The 14,302-nt window shown below is 41.3% G+C and overlaps 1 protein-coding gene across 2 annotated transcripts in view; it reads left to right on the forward strand.

Annotated features, from left to right (window-relative positions):
- Nucleotides 1-330: 330 nt before the first annotated feature.
- The window catches only part of TIMD4 (T cell immunoglobulin and mucin domain containing 4), a 33,343-nt gene continuing 19,371 nt past the window's right edge, over nucleotides 331-14,302 (forward strand). Inside the window, exons 1-5 of one of the 2 annotated variants that reach the window (XM_025434635.3) lie at nucleotides 331-481; nucleotides 6,886-7,224; nucleotides 9,546-9,797; nucleotides 10,822-10,905; nucleotides 12,244-12,327. In XM_025434635.3, coding sequence (XP_025290420.2) covers nucleotides 337-481; nucleotides 6,886-7,224; nucleotides 9,546-9,797; nucleotides 10,822-10,905; nucleotides 12,244-12,327 — 904 coding nt within the window. In that variant the 5' untranslated portion in view covers nucleotides 331-336. The remainder of the gene's footprint in view (nucleotides 482-6,885; nucleotides 7,225-9,545; nucleotides 9,798-10,821; nucleotides 10,906-12,243; nucleotides 12,328-14,302) is intronic. The other variant, XM_025434637.3, reaches the window with a different exon arrangement.

The raw sequence follows: 14,302 nt of genomic DNA on the forward strand, positions 1-14,302 counted from the left end.
TGAGGAGCCTATGTTTGAATAGCTGCCAATGAGGAGAGTTAATTGCATTTTACTATAAGCTGCACAGTAGCCAGGAGGACTGTAGCTCATGCACAGCTCACACATGCTCACATACAGAAGCACATGCATGGATGCTAACACGTAGGTGGGAAACCCCTCAATACACATGGACAAAAGAATATAGGTGCAACCTGACTATCCATGCACACATTTACACATATGCTAGTGGCTAGGAGAAAAGTGCTCAGCACATTTTATCATACATCCCAGATTGAGGGAGACCATTCAGGAGGGGGGAAAAGGAAGATTATGAGGCAAAAAGAGAAATGAAACTAAATGATCCTGCCCCGTCAGCATTCACTGGAGTATAAGAAATGGACTTGGGACAGACAGACAGACTCCTGGGCCCTGCCAACAGTCAAAATGTCCAAAGGGCCTCTTATTCTCTGGCTGCTGATTGAGCTCGGGCGGCTTTTTCTGAGTAAGTGTTCTGAATCCTTCCATGCAGGAGTCTCTGGAGAGCTTGGCATCCCCTGATGGGTTTCCATGGCTGATTGGGCCTTGGTAGAGCAGTTGCCTGCTTCCCTCATGCTTCCCTCCAGGCTTCCTTCTTTGGAGGGTCTCTCCCCTTCCCTGTTACACAGGGTTTTATCCTGACACCAGTTTTGGAGTTTTAGGATGGGATAATCTGTGTTCAAATCAGAAATGACCATTTAAGAAGAAACACAAAATAAGGGGTCAGATGAGATGGGGAAAAGAAATTTCCTCTGCAGATGTTATTAGCACAGTCAGAGCCGGGGGAATTTGTTCTGTAGGAGCTCTTTATGATAATTCTTATTTTTCTCTTTATTTTCAGGAGTTGTAGTTTGTTTTCCGTTTGTTTTACTTTGTTGGGGACGAGGCTTCAAGGTGATGTTTCTTTTCTGCACATTTTTTTTTTCCAGTTTTGAATGATGCAGAGGTCTGCACCCATTTTGGGCCACCTTAGACTTCTATGTCCTGGCAGCATAGGGCAAAATGCTCTGCAATGAGCTGCGGTTGTGTCTCAGTCACTAATCGTTAATGCTGGGAACATGTGGAAATTGCTCTGGCTCTTCTGTGTATGAAATGAGGGACTCAGATAAGACAAGTTTGAACAATCCATGACCCTAGAACTAAACAGTATCTAATGTCCCTAGCACTTTTTTTTTTAGCACTTTTAAAAGTTCATAGTTATTTGCACGTGATCTTTCAAATGTGCTGCGTGAGAAAACACCAACATTCCAAGGAAAACAAATGTGTTCTTTCTACCCTTCAAACCTTTGCCATACTGTTATTTTCTGCCTTTCTTTCCTCTGTAACTGTATGCATTCTCAGGTTTCCACCCAAGTAAGGCTTTTCCTGAGCACCCAGAGCCTCTGGAAGGTTTAGAGTTTAGGTGTTTCTGCTCTGAGTTCCTATCTCCCATGGAGTCACCCATCAGAGATCTTGTCGCCCTGTAGTAACAAACTTGTCACCCTGTAGTAACTGATCATTTAACTGCCTCTCTCTCCCCAGATACTCTGTAGGAGTTAACAGAATGAAGGCAGCCCCTGTCACTTTCTTTATTAGTGTCTTCACTGGTCTTTATCTTGTCCCGAGTAAGTTGAGGTGTGGAGGTTTTATTTTTATTTTTATTTTTTTTAATTTATTTTTTATTGGTGTACAATTTACTAACATACAGAATAACCCCCAGTGCCCGTCACCCATTCACTCCCACCCCCCACCCTTCCTCCCCTTCTACCACCCCTAGTTCGTTTCCCAGAGTTAGCAGTCTTTACGTTCTGTCTCCCTTTCTGATATTTCCCACACATTTCTTCTCCCTCCCCTTATATTCCCTTTCACTATTATTTATATTCCCCAAATGAATGAGAACATATAATGTTTGTCCTTCTCCGACTGGCTTACTTCACTCAGCATAATACCCTCCAGTTCCATCCACGTTGAAGCAAATGGTGGATATTTGTCATTCCTAATAGCTGAGTAATATCCCATTGTATACATAAACCACATCTTCTTTATCCATTCATCTTTCGTTGGACACCGAGGCTCCTTCCACAGTTTGGCTATCGTGGCCATTGCTGCTATAAACATTGGGGTGCAGGTGTCCTGGCGTTTCATTGCATTTGTCTCTTTGGGGTAAATCCCCAACAGTGCAATTGCTGGGTCGTAGGGCAGGTATATTTTTAACTGTTTGAGGAACCTCCACACAGTTTTCCAGAGTGGCTGCACCAGTTCACATTCCCACCAACAGTGCAAGAGGGTTCCCTTTTCTCCACATCCTCTCCAACATTTGTTGTTTCCTGCCTTGTTAATTTTCCCCATTCTCACTGGTGTGAGGTGGTATCTCATTGTGGTTTTGATTTGTATTTCCCTGATGGCAAGTGATGCAGAGCATTTTCTCATGTGCATGTTGGCCATGTCTATGTCTTCCTCTGTGAGATTTCTGTTCATGTCTTTTGCCCATTTCATGATTGGATTGTTTGTTTCTTTGGTGTTGAGTTTAATAAGTTCTTTATAGATCTTGGAAACTAGCCCTTTATCTGATATGTCATTTGCAAATATCTTCTCCCATTCTGTAGGTTGTCTTTGAGTTTTGTTGACTGTATCCTTTGCTGTGCAAAAGCTTCTTATCTTGATGAAGTCCCAATAGTTCATTTTTGCTTTTGTTTCTTTTGCCTTCGTGGATGTATCTTGCAAGAAGTTACTATGGCCGAGTTCAAAAAGGGTGTTGCCTGTGTTCTCCTCTAGGATTTTGATGGAATCTTGTCTCACATTTAGATCTTTCATCCATTTTGAGTTTATCTTTGTGTATGGTGAAAGAGTGGTCTAGTTTCATTCTTTTGGATGTGGATGTCCAATTTTCCCAGCGCCATTTATTGAAGAGACTGTCTTTCTTCCAATGGATAGTCTTTCCTCCTTTATCGAATATTAGTTGACCATAAAGTTCAGGGTCCACTTTTGGATTCTCTATTCTGTTCCATTGATCTATGTGTCTGTTTTTGTGCCAGTACCACACTGTCTTGATGACCACAGCTTTGTAGTACAACCTGAAATCTGGCATTGTGATGCCCTCAGATATGGTTTTCTTTTTTAAAATTCCCCTGGCTATTCGGGGTCTTTTCTGATTGAGGTGTGGAGGTTTTATTATGCTACAGTTTGTTGGAGACTGTGTCCACGTTCCCTGCTACTTGTCAGACACTGATTGTGTGGGCTTCTCCAATCCTGCCTGAAGGAAGCAGCACCTTCAGAGAGAATGGTGTGTTGTTCATTTTTCATTTGTGCCTTTGCTAAAATGACCAATGTAGAAGAGACTGCTCAGAATCACCAAGGAGCAATCAGGGCTGGATGTGCTCTTAAAAGATGTAGAAGGAGGGGCGTCTGGGTAGCTCAGTTGATATAAATGTCTGCCTTCACCTCAGGTCGTGATCCCAGAGTCCTGGGATCAAGCCCGATGTCAGGGTCTCTGCTCAGTGGGAATCTGCTTCTCCCTCTTCCTTTGCCACTCTTCCCCTTGCTTGTGCTCTCTCTCTCTCTCTCTCTCAAATAAATAATAAATAAAAATCTTTTTTAAAAAAAGATGTGGAATGAAACACTTTATAAATAGTGAAACTGAGACCCAGGTTGGTAAAGGGTCTTTCTAGAGGTCACCAGCTGGAGAAGGAAAACAGCTGACACCAGAATCTTGGTTGTACCTACCATCCTGGGCAATTTCTTTTTTTTAATTTAAGATTTTATTTATTTATTCATGAGAGACACACAGAGAGAGGCAGAGACACAGGCAGAGGGAGAAGCAGTTTCCTGCCCAATGTGGGATTTTATCCCAGAACCCCAGGATCATGCCCTGAGCCAAAGGCAGATGCTTAACCACTGAGTCACCCTGATGCCCCTCCTGGGTAATTTCCAAAGATGGGCGTTGATTTGATGCCACTGATCCCTCTGCTCCAAAATGCTTTTGTAATGGCAAGCAACAGCTTCTTGTCCTATTTCTAAATTCTGAAATGCCTGGTTACTTGTACTAATACTTTATTAATTTCATGTGGCATTTGATACTTCATTGCATGTGAACCTCCAAACTATTTCTGAAGCAAGTATTATATATCTCCTTTGTCTTTCGATGATAATGAGGTCAGGATTATTGTGGCTTTCCTCCAAGAACACAAAAGCAGTATCTGGCAGAATGAGGTTTACAATGTAAGCTCAATGAGTGTTTTTCTGCCACACCAAATTGCCCACTTCCTTTTTTTAATATTAATTTTTAATCAGATCAGTAATATAGAAATACCCTTAATGAAAAATATAATAGCCATTATAAAGCTAAAATTCCTTTGACTACTACCTCCAGCCCCACTTCCTTTCCTCTGACCACAGAGGTGACTGGTACAATGAGTTGAGTGTATATCCCACCAGACACTCTTCTTTTCTTTATTTTTTAAAGATTTTATTTATTTTATTCATGACACACATACACACACACACACACACACACACACACACAGGTAGAGGGAGAAGCAGGCTCCATGCAGGGAGCCCTATGTAGGACTCGATCCCAGGTCTCCAGGATCACACCCCGGCTGAAGGTGGGGCTAAACCGATGAGCCACTGGGGCTGCCCTCTTCTTTTCTTTAAATTCAATTTGCCACATATAGTATAACACCCAGTGCTCATCACATCATGTGTCACCAGACACTTTTCTATGCATTTACCTTCATACGTCTGTGCCCACAAAAAAATGCAAATTGTTTTATTTATGTAATCAGATGTTTTTTATATTTTATGTGTTGTTTTGAATTTGCCCTTTTCATGCATTAAAAAGGTTTGGAGTTTTCATGTCAACCGATATAGATCTCTTTACTTCCACTAACCTTGGAATGATTACAGGGAATGAATGATTCATTCACAATTCCTTGGAATGCGTATGCCAGTTTTGCCATTCCCCATGCATACGTTGTTCATTTCCTCCACATATATGTGAAAGCTGTAGCAAACATTTGCAAACAGGTTTCCTTGTGCAGGCGTGTTTTTCCAGGGTGGATAACAAAACACAAAATCGTTAAGGCTTACCTCGGATACGTGCATGTTCAGTATTAACGGAACTGCCAGGCTGCCCCACAGTGTGGCTATACCAATTAACCTACCAATTCATTCCAGTATACTCTAGTAGCCTATGTCATTTCCTAGATCCCTGTCTGGCCAACCTTGATATTATTGGCATTCTAAATTTTTGCTAGTCTTAGAGGGGAAATTTCCTGGCTGCACACATTTTCTCATCTATGCCTATTCTGTCTGCTGTCAATTTTTCTAACTGGTCTTTTCTTACTGAGTAGTAGGATGCCTCCTTCCGTACAGTTATACTGGAAAAATAAACTGTCCAATTTCTAGCAGAAACAATTCCTGAATGTATTTGCTATTAATTTTCCAAATATTCATTGGAACAAGCTCATATTATGGGAGTTGTTAGTGTTGGGAGCATATGTTCTGTGTTGCTAATATAGCTGAAGGTGATGACAATGAATTTCTCATTTATTTTTTTCCTTGTTTCATGGTGAGCAAAAGGCACTTCCAGAGCATTTATGACCATTGAAACATTTCTACTTTAATGAAGTGAAGAAACTGTGGTTTCAGGGAATTCTCCAGGCTGGTCTGAGTTTGGTGACTCTTAGGGTTTGTGCTCATCTTCTTCTAGAGAGGGATATATGAGCATCCCTGACACCTGGGTCAGGGGAAGAACCTGGTACTGCTCGCCATGTCTTATACAACTTAGCCAAATGGATCCACAAAATTAGTGAATGGAGAGTCTCACAGGAAGATTCCTCGGGGAAAACAATAAGCAGGACCTAGGTGCTTCAGAGGGAGCAGGATGGAGTCCTGATGAGCTTCAGCCTGCCTTCCATAGCATTTTTGGGGGGTGAGGGGATTAGAACAATTGCTGATGCTCAGGTAAACCAGTGGACTTAATATTTGCCACAGCGAAAATGTTTCACAGATTCTCAGACATGGAAGCCACGTTAGAAGAGCTTGTCTAGTGGCCCTCAAGCACTGGGCGAGTAGCAAGCTACATCAGAATGACTTGGAGAATTTGGTTATTTATATTTATTTCCATAGGTGTTGGCCTCAGATATTCTGATTCAGGATTGGGCAATAAAATTTGCATTTTTTAGCAAGCTCCCTGGGTCATGCTGGGTCATGCTGATGAGCAGCCAAAGCTGGGAAAGATAACTACTTCATTTTAGAAATAGTGATACCTTTCATCTCACACAGCTAATTTGGTAAGACTAAGCTTCCAGCATTTCTGTATGTCACAGCTGCCATTCTATCTAATTCCTGTGGTCCCTTCCAGTTTTAACATTAAAAAGTTTTCATGCTTCACCTAACTTTATATTCTTTAACAACAAATAAATAGTCCAGAGCAATTAATTTCTGTATCCAGTACCGAAAGAAGAGATGGACAGCAGAATGTAGTTCAACAGCTTATCTTACTGCCACAGCATTCTCCAGGTAGAGGAGGAGGGAGTCCCATTTGTTCAGTAGCACATACTCACTGCTTATTGAGATACAGTGGGTAGAATGCTGGTTTTGGATCTGCTCATATGAGTTAGTGGAATTGGATGAGCTTTTTCATTGTAGAATTTTTTGGTTTATTGAATAGTACTCAAGATCAAAATTTTTAAATCAGGAAAAAGATCTTGTTGTAGAGAGAGTTCAGAGACTCAGCAGCAGCTAAGGGCACATCGGAATTTAGGCTAAAAAATATATACACTACGACTCTTTTCATCTTTCTGGAAGCATCTATCTATACAAACAGCATGTAGCATATTTGAAGGATTTTAGTACCACACAACCTACTTTTCTCATCTTTCCTCACAGCTCCAGCTGCATCAGAGACTGTGAGAGCATTTTTGGGTCAGTCAGTGATTTTGCCCTGTACCTACTCATCCTGGTCTCAAAATAGCAACAGCATGTGCTGGGGCAAGGGTGAGTGTCCCAAATCCAAATGCAATGATGAGCTTCTCCACACCAATGGGAGGAAGGTGCTGTCCAGGAAGTCATCAAAATATGAACTTCGGGGCAGTATCCGGAGAGGTGATGTGTCCTTGACCATCTTCAACACCAATGAAGGTGACAGCGGTGTGTACTGTTGCCGCGTAGAGGTGCCTGGCTGGTTCAACGATGTGAAGAAGAACATTCACCTGCAGCTGAGTAGAGGTGTGTGCACAAAGTGGGTTGTGTTTGTGGGAGGACAGATCCAACAGTTAACGAGGAATGGATTCAGTGGGTGGTGCGGCTGTAGGTGCTTACATGTGAGTGGGCAGATTAAATCTAAGACACGTCACTATGGCTGGAGCAGCCAAGTATGGAGCAAATGCCTATGGCAGCTAAGAAGACCACAGAAATTAATGAGTGGAGAGTCCAGGGGAAGACAGTCAGTGAATTGCAGGGTCAATATGCAGAGGGCATCTGCTTCTTGTCTAGGAGATTGTCACTTCACAGAAATCTGTGTACATGTTCTCAGATCTCCCGGTTTTTATGTGCACAGCATAAAAATATGCATGTTGGCAAAGGTTAAAAAATAACTACCATGTAAACTAAATAAAATGGGTCCATGGGTCAACTTCAGCCCATCAGCCAATAATTTGTGACTTCCAGCAGTGGGAAAAGGGCGTGAGATTTGGAGACAGTCACAACAGTTTTCAGGTGGCCCTTCCTTCTGTTCCTATTATTTGCTTTTGATGAATTTGGAATATGTTGGAACTCTTAAAGATTGGAGCTGCATGGAAGGCAGTCTATGGTTGAATTGTGCTAACGGTAATCACCTTTCCTGCTTGCCTGCAATGGAGCCTCTCAGGGTAAGCTCTGTGTTCAACCTGCATCAAAGATAGAAGGTTCTTGTGCTCTGTTCCTAACTGGGTAGGCATCTTGGAAGGCAGAGTCATACCGTTATAGCCATATACTTAACAAGATTCTCAGGTGACTCCAATGCACTCTAAATTTTGTGAACAACTTATACGGTTGCTTCTCATTAGACGACTTTCATACACATTAGTATATTTTTTTCTAAAGGCGACTTTGTGATACAGAAGTTATTTTTCTGATTTATGAAGTTTTTTTGAAGTTAAATGATGCTAATCCAAGCCTTCTCTTTTCCAGCCTGGTATAACCAGCTATTATTTTATAAAATACTTGTCGAACTCAATATCTATGGGTCATTTCTAAGGTGACTGGAATCTGTTAGAGTTAATTGAAATCTTGCATATTCAAGAGAGGGAAGCATATATAGAATAACTATGGCTGATGAACCGAAATTCAAATGTTAGGGGTGAGTGGTGTTGGCATAAACTTTTCTTTAATATCTGAAAGAGATTACATTCTTACCCCATGCTGCATATTTTGGGCTCACTTTTTTTAGATTTTAATTTTATTTTATTGTGGAAAGAACATCTAAGATAAGTTCTACTAACTTAACCATTTTTCAAGTGTACATTATTGTTAACTGCAAGTACGATGCTGTACAGCAGAACTCTGGTGTTTCTTCATCTTGCTTGACTGAAATTTTATGTTTGGGTTTTTAAAAAAGATTTATTTATTTATTCATGAGACACACACACACACACACACACACAGACATAGGCAGAGGGAGAAGCAGGCTCCCTGCAGGGAGCCTGATGTGGGACTTGATCCCAGATCCCACCACAATCATGCCCTGAGCTGAAGGCAGACACTCAACCGCTGAGCCACCCAGGCATCCCTTGGATTCACTTTTGATGCAATTGTTCATTTGCTCATTGATGCAATGTTTTTGGAACACCTACTATGTACCCAACCCCGTGGTTGGTATTAGATTTGTTGCAGAAAACAAAATAAACCCCAGATTTCCCCTCATGGAGCTTACAAATCCAGTGGGAGAAGCAGGTGTTAAACCACAATCATTAGATAAAATCTGCAGTTATGTAATTCAGCAAATGCTGTGAAGGTAAAGTATGAGAGCACAAAACCCAGAAACCTAATTATGATGGCAGAAAATGGGTGACCTCCCATAGCAGTGTCCTTTTAGCTGTAACAAGAGGGTTCAGTAGGAGCCAGCCTAATGAAGGGAGAGGCTAGGAAGCCATCAGCACAAAGTCCCTCCTGTGTGAGGTCATTGTTCAGAGAGATGAAGAAGGGAGAGTGGGCTGGGGAAAAGCAAGAAGAGTAGAGCAGAGACCTGAGATTGGAAAGAAAGAGCCAGATCACGTGGAGTTTTATGGGCCGCGTTTGGGTTGGGTCCGTTATCTGAAGAGCACAGAGGACCCAGTAAAAAGTTCTAAGCAAGGGATTAACATAATTATTTGTCATTTAAAAAGATTATTTCAACCAATGTGTGAAGAACTGATTAGAAAGTCAAAAGTGGAGGCAAGAAACCCAACTTTCATGGGCATATGGACCAGGGACCAGTGGACCAGATAAGGGCAGCAGGAATGGAGAGAAGTGGACAGATCCCACATGTATTTGTATGGTTTCCCTTTTCTTCCATCTTCTATTGGTTACAGCCCCGACAACCACACACTCAACAACACATCTCCCAAAAGCCACCTCTGCTGTGAGGACAGCTACAACTGCGCTTCCAACAATGGCTATGAATATACCTGAGCTCACAACCAGAACACCACTCCAGACAAGAACCACCACTGCTCTCACAACAGTGGCAACTACATGCCCTCCAACGAGAACCTTACTTCCTGAAGCAACCACAGTTCTTCCAACAGCTGAGTTTTCCACAGAAGGGCCTATCCTCACTGCAGGTACATGGTACATTTGGCCATTGTCTCCCTTCTGCCAGTAAGCTGTATCTTGGGTCCCTTAAAACAGGGTTCTTTTTACTGAATGGGGCAGTTCAGAGACTTGCTCTTGGGTCTGTGTGTGTATATGTGTGTGTATATTGGTTTGCTAGGGCTATCATAACAAACCACAGACTACAGGACTTAATTTATTTTATTTTCTCAGATTTATTTTCTCATAGTACTGGAGACTAGAAGTCTGAGATAACAGAGTCAGTAGGGTTGATTTCTTCTGGGGCCTCTTTCCTTGGCTTCAGATGGCAGCCTTCTCCCTGTGTTTTCACATGGTCTTCCCTCTGTCAGACTCCAGTTTCATTCTTCCAGGGGTTAAGTCTCCGCCTGGGTGTTAGAGAATGGTTGAAGAAAGGCCTCCACATGCCTTAAAATAAACCTTGATGATTAACTAGTTCTACCTTTGTTTCTTCCTTCCATTTTTCTTCCATCCCTCCCTTCCATTTTGATCCTTTTCCCCCTTCTCCCTCCCCTCAGTCCTTTTGGATCCTGCATCTTGGACCCTCATTGATTTACTAGGTCCATTACTTATAGGGCTTATCAAAGTTCCCACCATGTTTCAACCTCTAATTCTGATGTAAGAATATTGGAAAACCATTAAGAGATAGCATGAAGGTTTCTTAGGTATCTCAGCTGCCTCAGCAAGGCCTGGATAATTTAAAAAGCTTTATAATATTGAACTGGCTAATTCTGTTATACTGTGAGTAGTCCCCTAAAGTCCATGAATCATAAACCAGTCAATTTTTGTACATATTTTTTATTCTTTCGGACTTTACAATAATCAAGTTGAAATATAACATTTGTAGTTTTCTCCCCTTGATCCTAAAAATTACTTGCAGTCCTTGAAGGAAACCTGAAATGTATTAAAAAAAAAACACACAAAAACAGCTATAAAAATAGCCCTGAATCCCACCACTCAGCACAAACACTTTTTTTTGTTGTTGTTCTGTTTAATTGAACTTTTTTTCTCTTCCAGCGTCAGAAACTTTCTTTCTCTCTAGTGACTCTGAGAGAAGCACTGAGGTACCTTCTGGAAACATTGCCTTATTTACATCCCAAGGTAGGTGAACACTTGCTTGCTTTTTCTTTTCCTTATTTTTTGCACCGAGGAGAGTCAAATGTTGAATCAGATGATTAGAGATGATTTTTGGGTCCTGAATGCCATGAACCCCACCAAAGGCAAATTAGACAGCATTTGTGGTTCATTCATTCTTGTGGCTTTGAGAGAGAAGGGGGGGGGGCGAGAGAGAGAGAGAGAGAGAGAGAGAGAGAGAGAGATTGGGACAGATCTTGATTTGTTTCAGTAATTCTTCTTGGTAGCATATCTCTGAGGTATTTGCCATTCCATTCTAGGTAAGGTAGCACTTAGCTTTCTCATCCTAATTCCAAGCACCATGATCTTTGTAGATCTCCTTGAGGGATGTTCTCACTTGACTCACTGGCTTTCTGTAGTAGAGGAGGAATTCTTTCATTCCTGACCTTTCATCCATCCATCAAGGTTCTTTATGTATTTACTAGGGCCCAAGGGCAGAGAACACCTTAAAAGTAAGGTATGATTCACATCTCTGGGGGTATAGAACTTCCCAACCTTGGCTCCCTATTCTACCACTTTTTGCCAGGAGTCTCTGGCCTTGATTTATTCCCAGGTTAGTTGGAGAGTTATGTAACTTTATGCATATAATGGCCATAGGCAAGTGGCTGGCGCGTTAGTAAGTGCTCAAGTGGTAGGTATTACTTAATGGGGCTTATAACCAAGTAGAAGAAAGCAGGCATCTATAGAGTAAATAAATAAATCCAATCTTGTGTTAGTACAATATAAAGAGGTAGTATGGTAGGTAGGGTGGTTCTTGTGTGTGCTCTGGCATCAGACTACCTGGGTACTACTTCTGCTTCCCATCTGCTAGGTGACTCTGGGAAAGTTGTTTTATCTCTCTGGGCCTTGGCTTCCTCATTGGTAAAATGAGAATAATAATAATACCTATCCTGTGTCTCTTATTGAGGATTAAATGAGAAGATGCATGGAGATCACTTAGAACAGTGTTGGCGTGTACTAAATTCTTAGTAAACATTAGCTCTTCTTCTTCTTATTATTTTTTTTTTTTAAGATTTTACTTATTTATTCATGAGAGACACACACACACACAGAGGCAGAGATACAGGCAGAGGGAGAAGCAAGCTCTGCACAGGGAGCCTGCCTGACATGGGACTCAATCCTGTGTCTCCAGGATCACACCCTGGGCTGAAGGTGGCGCTAAACCACTGAGCCACCCAAGCTGCCCTCTTTTTTTTTTTTTTTTTAATAACAGAAGTTACTTTAGGGGACAGTGAGGCACTGAAAATAAAAAAGACAGGTGTTTACCTAAGTTTGTTTTCTCTTTTCCTTTTTTATTTTTTCCAGAATCTGAAGATTGGGTTCTCCAGTCAACATCCCAGGTGTCCAAGTGGGAAATGAGTGACTCAGTGACTTTTCCTCAAACAGGAGGTAAGGGGCTGTGCTCCTGAGAGTGGTTTTGTCTGGGGCCATGGGAACAATCTGATCTGTCATTTGCCTGCTTGTCTTGGGATTCGGCTATTTTGGTTCCATTGTGGTTACACCCTACATCATCCCACAAGCTAGGATGAAAGTGAAACCTGCTAACAGCATCCATCCTGGCTTCTTCCCTCCTCTGCCTCATTTCTGAAACTTCTTGTTGGGATTCCCCCTCTTTCTTGGCTGCTTCTATCCTGAAGCTAGAAATGCCAGAAAATCATCCATTTATTTAAAAAAAATATTAGTAAGCAATTTATGGTAGGTTGCACAAATATTGCACTAATGTACTTTTGTTAGAGATGCATAAAAACAATAGATAAAAATTCTCGTTGACTGCCTGTCTTGAATCCTAGCCCTTCCTCTGAGATAATCACTGCTATTAGTTGAAGATGAACATTCTTCAGACCTGTTTCTATTTGCTTATGTGAATGTATAGATAGATATAGGAAAATCCGCTTTTGTTTTGTGTGTGGATTAAAAAAAAATCTGACATCGTGTATGCAGCCTTCTGCATCTTGTTTTAGTCACCTAATGTTATATATTGAGCCATTTTCTTCTCCAGGCCAGGTAGATCTGCATCATTGTGTTAAATTGCTGTACAGTATTTTATACCATGGATACTTGTAGTATCTATCACCCACTAAGGGACATTGAGGTCGTTCTAATATTTCATGACCATAAATAGTTTGCAGGGGACATCCTTGTATGTGGGTGCCTTCTAAGTGTCTATGCTGGTGTTTCCCTCACTAGAGGATTGACCAAGAAGGAAAAATGGTAGGCTGAAAGTGATGTGCACTTAAATATAATAGCCATTACAAAATTGCCTTCTGGAAGGGCTTTGCCAATTTATTTTCCCATCCACAGAGTGTCTGCTTTCCTACATCCTCCCTACCTTTGATAGGACCATCTACTTAAATTTTTTCAATTTCCTGAGGGAAAAAAGTCATCTTATGCTTTTGTTGTTCTGATTAACAAAGAGTTTGAGTGTCTTTTTATATGTGCATTAGCCAGAAAGTGACAGTTCTTCAATTCTGTGAGGGAGGCAATGTAATATCACTCACCAAAGGCTCAGAAGACACAATTGGAGGGGACAGGCAAGAGTGAGTGGAAGGGGGATACGTTTTGAAGGAAGGCTATAAATCAAGATGAAATGCAAGTGTGATCTAAAGTTGAAAAGCTTTGACATGCACTATCTCATCCAGCAGGAAGACAGAAAATCTGAACTAGTAGTTGTTAACTGAAGGGAAGCTAGATGCCCAAGATCCAAACCTATTTCTGTGGCATGGGGTGGGGGTGGGAGGCTATTTTCTGGCTGAAGAGAAGGTAGCAACTAGAAAAATGATGGCAGGTGGGCAAAGAGTTTTCAAAATGTTATCATTCATTCCATTTAAATCTTGGACTATTTTACATTAAATTGCAAGGGAACAAGAGGTCATCTTGAGGTTTTACCCTCTTCTGTAATGTCCCTGGAAATTTCATTTCCCTCTTCCTTGATAAATCACTCTCTGGAGGAGAGGGAATACTTGTAGCAACTAAAGGCTGCACTGCTGAAGAGGACCTTGTTATAAGAAGGTCTCTCTCTGTGTAACCTTTACTTATTACGGAAGAAACCAGGATTTATTGAACATGTATTATGTGCTGGTGCAGAGCCAAGCTGTTCTCATGTTGCTACTTCGTTCAATTCCTCTTTGGCAGATGTTCATATTCCTATTTTGTGCAACTTTCCTGAGGCCATGCTGCTATCAGGTGCCAGAAGCAGGAAGTCTAGCCCTGAGTCCATGCTCTTAGATATTATTTTAATTTGCTTTGCCTTCCATTCTGAAATAAAAGTTTATGTTTATTTCATTTACTGTTCTCACATCCCATTGGTTTTAGAAATGAAACCTTTGTAATAATAATTGTACTTCCCATCTGCCGAGGACTTAAT

The sequence above is a fragment of the Canis lupus genome, chromosome 4 (genome assembly GCF_003254725.2).
Source record: "Canis lupus dingo isolate Sandy chromosome 4, ASM325472v2, whole genome shotgun sequence".
Taxonomy (NCBI): Eukaryota; Metazoa; Chordata; class Mammalia; order Carnivora; family Canidae; genus Canis; species Canis lupus.